The sequence below is a fragment of the Mandrillus leucophaeus genome, unplaced genomic scaffold, assembly GCF_000951045.1.
Source record: "Mandrillus leucophaeus isolate KB7577 unplaced genomic scaffold, Mleu.le_1.0 Scaffold12, whole genome shotgun sequence".
In the NCBI taxonomy this organism is placed as follows: domain Eukaryota; kingdom Metazoa; phylum Chordata; class Mammalia; order Primates; family Cercopithecidae; genus Mandrillus; species Mandrillus leucophaeus.
The window spans coordinates 2,835,435-2,842,254 of record NW_012100320.1 but is presented as its reverse complement, the minus strand read 5'-3'; the positions used below and the strand labels follow the sequence as shown (position 1 = coordinate 2,842,254).

Genomic DNA, 6,820 nt, shown 5'->3' with positions numbered 1-6,820 from the left:
TTTCCCTTGAGACAGAGTCTTGCTGTGTTGCCCAGGCTAGGGTGCAGTGGCGTGATCTCAGCTCACTGCAGCCTCTGCCTCCTGGGTTCAAGCAGTTCTCCTGCCTCAGCCTCCCGAGCTGGGATTACAGGCACGCACCATTATGCCCGGCTAATATTTGTGTTTGTAGTAGAGATGGAGTTTCACCATGTTGGTCAGGCTGGTCTTGAACTCCTGACCTCGTGATCCACCCGCCTCAGCCTCCCAAATTGCTGGGATTACAGGCGTGAGCCACGGCGCTTGGCCTTTTTTGTTTTGTTTTGTTTTGAGACAGAGTCTCGCTCCGTCGCCCAAGCTGGAGTGCAGTGGCGTGATCTTGGCTCACTGCAACCTCCGCCTCCGGGGTTCAAGCGATTCTCCTGCCTCTGCCTCCCGAGTAGCTGGGACTACAGGCACCCTCCACCATGCCTAGCTAGTTTTTGTATGTTTAGTAGAGATGAGGTTTCACCATGTTGGCCATGATGGTCTGGATCTCTTGACCTTGTGATCTGCCCGCCTCGGCCTCCCAAAGTGCTGGGATTACAGGCGTGAGCCATGGTGCCCAGCTAACAGTAAGAATCTTTAAATATATGTGGTTATATAAAGAATCTTTGAGATTCAATGTAGCCTTTTCAGTTTGCAGATGAGAAAACTTAAAAGGTAAGGTCTGTGCTCTCGGTTTACTAGTTAGTGGAGCAAATGGGAATTTCTGCCTGAAGTGATGAGTGCTGCCGCCTTCTGCCCACCCCATGTGCCAGACCGTGTGATTCAGAATGCAGGGCGGTGGACGCTTGGCAGTAGTGGAGGTCAGGGTGGGTTGATGTTGACAGGGAGAAGGGTGTGAGAATGATTCAGGGGAGCCCTGGGGAAAGCGGGGGCTGATGAGGTGGCAGCGCTGGGTTAGCACAACACATGCTTCTGACTTTCCGCGGTAACAGCCGCCTCTCTCCGCAGGGATATGAAGGGTCCCTGATCAAGCTCACCGCGAGACAGGTAATTTCTCTCCTAGGGTTTTCTTCCTCCCAGCCCAGACTGATTGCTGAGCTTCGAACAGGGGCCTGTTAACCTTTCCCTAATCTAGAGGCATCTGGTGGTAGAGACTTGCTCCCTGTTGTCCCGTTTCTCACAGAGCAGCCTCTGTAGGTCCCACTGTCCCTTTACTGGCCATCTGAGCCCAGCCAGCTCCTGGTCCTCCCCGTCTGTTTCTTAGGAATCTGGGAACCCGGCTGGCTGAGGATAGTAGAGCAGTTAGCTGAGCTCTGGTTTTTTTTTTTGTTTTGAGACGGAGTTTTGCTCTTGTTGCCCAGGCTGGAGTGCAATGGCGTGATTGAGCTCTAGCCTTTGATACAAGGAGGCCAGGACTGCTAGCCTTCGGGGGTTGTTTGGGGTGTAGACTGATTCTTGGGAAAATGAAGTTGGAGCAGTTTTCAACCTATTGCTCCTTGATAGAACCGGAGTCTTCCCATGCCCTTGATACATTGGTGTCTCCTTTCTTGCTGGGGAAAACACTGGGACTGACTTTTAGTTATCTGCATGCATTAAAAACAATACTTTTACTAAAAGGGCAATGTTTAATTCGGTGGAATTAAGCTCCGTTGGCATCATTTCCCACAGGGTATTCCTGGGGAGGGAGACTTGACTTTTGGTGCACGTTAAGCTGCTGTTCCGCTGAACATAGGGAGGACGTGGGCTGGAGTTTTGGGGGGCTTTTTTTCCTTTTGTATCCTCATCAGCAGGGCAAATACTGTTTCCACATAGGTAATACTCTTTTTTGTTGTTATTTTGGAGGGAGAGGTGGAATGCTGGGAGAGATATAAGGGTGTTCTCTTTTTTTCCTACTAGCCTGTTGGTTTTGTGATCTTTGACAGCCGGGCAGGAGCAGAAGCGGCCAAGAATGCGCTGAACGTGAGTAGGTGGAGAATGGGTCTTCTCTGACCCACAGCCCTCTTAGGCAGTGGGTGTGCAGATGTATCTTATTTCCCAGCCATCCCTGGGCAGAGTTCTTGGCGAAACTGTGCCAAAGGCCATTACTCAAGGCCTGAGCTGCCTTTCCTCTGCCTCAGCCACTGTGTGGGCAAGTCTTCCAGGCGAGCTTGTTTACGGGGCTCTTCTCTACTCTCTGCCATTAACACCCTGGGTCCTCCAGAGTAAGCCTTTCTCTTCTTTTCTCTACCCATGTAGGGTATTCGTTTTGATCCCGAGAATCCACAGACCCTGAGGCTAGAGTTTGCCAAAGCCAACACCAAGATGGCCAAGAGCAAGCTAATGGCAACCCCAAATCCCAGCAACGTGCACCCCGCCCTAGGAGCACACTTCGTCGCACGAGACCCCTGTGAGTGGCACTCTGAGCTGACAGGCCCTCATGGGGTTGCATTTGGGTCAGACTTACAGACTCTTGCAGAGGGAAGCCCCTTTTCCAGGAGGCTTTTTGTGTCCATGGCCAACCATTTTTGAAACACCTGGTTTTCCTCCCTCCCCTGCAGCCTTCCTAGAGCTTCTGAGCTGCCAGGGCTTCCAGCTTCCCTGAAACCTTCTTTGATTTTTCATTTAAGACGGGCTGAGGCCTGCCTGAAAACAGGAGGATGCACACCATGACAGGCCAATTTAATGTGGCTTCCTTGCCTGGTCTCGGGGTCCTTGGTGGTTGGGGGTGGTCTGGCCTCAGTGTGGGGCATATGGCTCAACCATAGTGCTGGGTCGCCTTCTCTGTTTGGAAGGGGAGGTGAGTGTTCTGATGGTGGAGGCCGTTGTCTCCTGTTGTAGATGACCTGATGGGGGCTGCTCTGATCCCTGCATCCCCAGAGGCCTGGGCCCCCTACCCTTTGTACACCACAGAGCTGGCCCCAGCCATCTCCCACGCTGCGTTCACCTATCCAGCTGCCACTGCCGCTGCTGCCGCCCTCCACGCTCAGGTAAGCCCCTTCAGGTTGGGGAGGGCGAAGAACGAGGGCTCTTAGCTGGCCAGACTTTGCATGTGCCTGGCCACTTGGCCGATGCTGTCCCAGAGCTGCAGCAGAACTCTTGTCTTCCTTGATGGTTTGAAAGCCCAGACCTATTTGTCCCTGCCCTTGGGTTTAGGATCTGATGGGGAGGGACAAGATAACCCACGAGTTCCCGTGGAGGATGCCAGGCAGCCCTGAGCACTCCTGCCCAGCCACCGGCTGTGTCCTCCCATGGTGATGGGACTATGACTCCAGTCCTAACCTGGGTATGATCTCTGGAGCCAGACCATCTGCCTCTGCCCTTTCCTGTCTCTTTCATCAAGCTCTTACAGATTGCTGTGCCTCAAATCTTTTTTGTTTTTTGTTTTTAGTCATGTGAAAAATGGGAATGCTTGGATAATCTGCCTTAGGGTTGTTATGAAAGTTAGATGTCAAGATGAAGTGACTAGTGAGTGCTAGGATGTAACCTGGAGCACCCTGAGAGCTCACTGAGTGTTGGCTCTCGCTTCCATGAAGTCTGGCCACTGTTCACTGTGAACCTGTGCTGGGCAGGAAACAGGGAGTGAATACTTCTGGGGAGAGTCGGGGCTATTAGAGCAGGGCTAGGAAGGCTCTGTGTGGGGTGCTGGACTGGGTGCCCAATGGGCAGGCAGGGGGTCAGGCTCTCCCCTGGCCATGCAGGCACTTCCTCTTGTCTGATTCGGCCACAAGTGCAGGTCACTGGAGCACACTGCAGGGGAGGTCTCTTCCCACTGTGTGTGTCGGGGAGCAGGGGGGTGCCTCACAGTGGCAATGACAGGATGTGGCCAGGCAGCCACAGGAAGGGGCTGGGGGGCACTTTTGAGCCCATCTCAACCTCTGACCAGCCAGCTGATGAGCGCTGATCCCCAGGAAGAGCTGCCTGGCCAGGGTGTGCTGTGCTGCTGCGAAGGAGAGAATCCAGGTTGCTGGGACCTGGCTGGGGAGCAGGAGGGGATGAGGAAGGAAAGCAGGAGAAGCCAGAAAGGAGAGTTCACAGGAGCCAGAGCTGAGGCGGGAAGAGTCGGGTGCTCTGCCCGAGAGCTGTGTGCACGTCCATTTTCAGGCTCTTCCAGGGGCTTAATGACACCTGGGTTTGTCCAGTTTCAAAGCAGAAAGGGGCCGCTACCCTAGCAAACTGTTTTCCCCAGCAGGGGAGTGCTCCCTGGCTCCACAACATTCAGTTGTACTGAGGGGAGAATTGTGGTTAACCTTGGCACTCTTTCCCCAGCTGAGCACCACAAATAGCTCAAAAATTGATCAGAGAATAAGGAAGGTGGTAAAGACCTTCCCCTGGAGGGAATTGTTGGGTATTTACTGCAAACTGGGTTCTGTGGCTGGAAGAGAGCGGGCAGCAGGGAAGCCCATCCTGTCTACCCTGACCTGGGCAGTGACTTGATGCTTCAGGTCAAGAGGATGTTTAACTATAAGGCCCTGGGAGTCACTGAAAGGAATCACAGGCTCCCACCTCACTGGGCTCCTCACCTCTGATCCCAGCTTTGGCACCAGTTAGCTACATGATGCTCACCTCTGGGCCTCTGTGTCCCCATCTGTAAAATGAGAGGGACAGACCAGATCAGGTGGAGAGGTTCTGCCCCATCCTCTGAGTTGCTAGGCTGTGACAGAGGTTGGGAGCCAGGGACAATGAGTTTGTCAAATGAATCAGAGAGGGCACCTCTTCCCAGCCAACTGGGGGTGGCACTGCTCTCTCGCCCTGAGCTCCACACCATAGGGCTTCCTTCCTCCTGTTGGCTTCCCTCCCAGTTTTCTCTCACCCCGTCCACACTCTGCAGCTGTCCAACTCTGGCCTAAATCCTGGTTCTCAACAGCTGTGGGACGTAGGGCACGTTACCCACCGTCTCTGTTTCTGTAAAATGGTGATGATAATGCCTACTTGATAGGTGTGTTGTTCACATGATGGCGTGGAGTCACATGATGGCATGGAGGGAGTGCTGTGCAAGTGCAGATGGTCGTCATTGTTATTTAATATCATTATTGTCTGGGTCCCCTTGGGTCCTCTTGGAGGCTGGAGGCCTCTTTGTGCCTGAGTTCCTGCCTTCTGGCCTTCCTTGGACAGGGACTGGGATACAGGCCACCCACCCCAAAGGACAGTGGCATTTTTGGGGAGGCGGGCTAATGGGAAGAGATTAGACCAGGGAGTCATTAGTTCTGTCCTTGCTACTCAGACTCTCTGGGCAGCCATTTCCTCAGTAGTAAAATGGGTTGTTTTACGGTTTGCCGACTAAGAACATTTTATTATTTTCCTTCCGACAGCCCCACTGCTTGCCCCCTGACAGTGCTGCCCCAGAGATGGGGGATAATAGTGTCTAAATAAAGGAAATATGGGCTGGGCGCGGTGGCTCGTGCCTGTAATCCCAGCACTTTGGGAGGCCGAGGAGGGCGGATCACGAGGTCAGGAGATCGAGACCATCCTGGCTAACACGGTGAAACCCCGTCTCTACTAAAAATACAAAAAATTAGCCGGGCGTGGTGGCGGGCGCCTATAGTCCCAGCTACTCAGGAGGCTGAGGCAGGAGAATGGCGTGAACCTGGGAGGTGGAGCTTGCAGTGAGCCGAGATGGTGCCACTGCACTGCAGCCTGGGCAACAGAGTGAGACTCCATCTCAAAAAAATGAATAAATAAAAATAAAAATAAATAACTAAATAAAGGAAGTATGGGCACTGTTGATCTTGAGTGGATTGTTCTGAACCCAAAGGACCAATAGGACTGAGTTTTTCTGTGCCTGGGGGCAAGGAGGTGACTTCAGGAGAAGGCAGCAGCTAAAAGACAAGGGGATGAGAACAAGTACCTCTGTTATCTACCCCAGCTGCATGCCCTTTGCCAGTAGCCCAGCCTGAGCCCACAGCTACGTGGCTGCGGAGACCAGACCTGCAGGAGGGGTCCTGGAGGTTGTTTGGTCCTGCTCTGTCTTGGCAGGAGGCCACCTTGCCTGGCCTTCTAACCCTCTTTAAGAGGGTGAGGCACAAAAGCAACTGTGGATGGCAGGCCCAGTGGGGTTCAGCATAGACAGATGGTGGCCTAAAAAAGCAGGGGTTCTCAGTGTCTTACTGCATCCCAGGGTCCTCCCAGACTGGATTTTATTTTCCATTCCAAACTGAGGATATGTGGGTCTTCCATGGCTTTTTCTCCCCCTTAAACTGGTTCATCCATTTACCAGTGACCTTAAGGTTACGTAAACTCCCTTGCCTCTATTTTCTTATCTGTATAATGGAGATGATAATAGCATCTACTTCATAGGGTTTTTATGAGGATTAAATGAACTTAGTATATGATATCTACCTAGAACAGCATCGGTCACAGTGGAAGTGCTTCATGAGCAATAGCTATTATTGTATTAGCATATCTGCATTTATGGAAAAAAAAGGGCAGTTTTGTTCTCTTCCCTTTGGCTTATCATCCAATCCCCAGAAAACCTGTACTTTTAATTCTTCAATTTGGTGGGTAGTTTGGAGCAGGTGTGTAAGTAAATCTATAGGTATGAATCTTAGAAAAACTATAATACATATTTAATCTTTTAAAAACTTAAATATTAGCGCCAGGCACAGTGGCTCACACCTGGAATCCCAGTACTTTGGGAGGCTGAGGTGGGCAGATCACCTGAGGTCAGGAGGTCAAGACCAGCCTGGCCAACAAGGTGAAACCCTGTCTCTACAAAAATACAAATATTAGCTGGGCGTGGTGGCGGGCACCTGTAATCCTAGCTACTCTGGAGGCTGAGGCAGAAGAATCGCTTGAACCCAGGAGGCAGCGGTTGCAGTGAGCCAAGATAGTGCCACTGCACTCCAGCCTAGGTGACAGAGCAAGACTCTGTTTCAAAAAA

General features: G+C 52.1%; 1 protein-coding gene across 1 annotated transcript in view; it reads left to right on the top strand.

Moving 5' to 3' along the window:
- Positions 1 to 6,820, top strand: part of RBPMS2 (RNA binding protein with multiple splicing 2) — a 35,808-nt gene that overhangs the window by 20,531 nt on the left and 8,457 nt on the right. The window contains exons 3-6 of the mRNA XM_011968044.1: positions 973 to 1,011; positions 1,861 to 1,923; positions 2,200 to 2,350; positions 2,782 to 2,930. Of these exons, the coding sequence (XP_011823434.1) occupies positions 973 to 1,011; positions 1,861 to 1,923; positions 2,200 to 2,350; positions 2,782 to 2,930 (402 nt within the window). The remainder of the gene's footprint in view (positions 1 to 972; positions 1,012 to 1,860; positions 1,924 to 2,199; positions 2,351 to 2,781; positions 2,931 to 6,820) is intronic.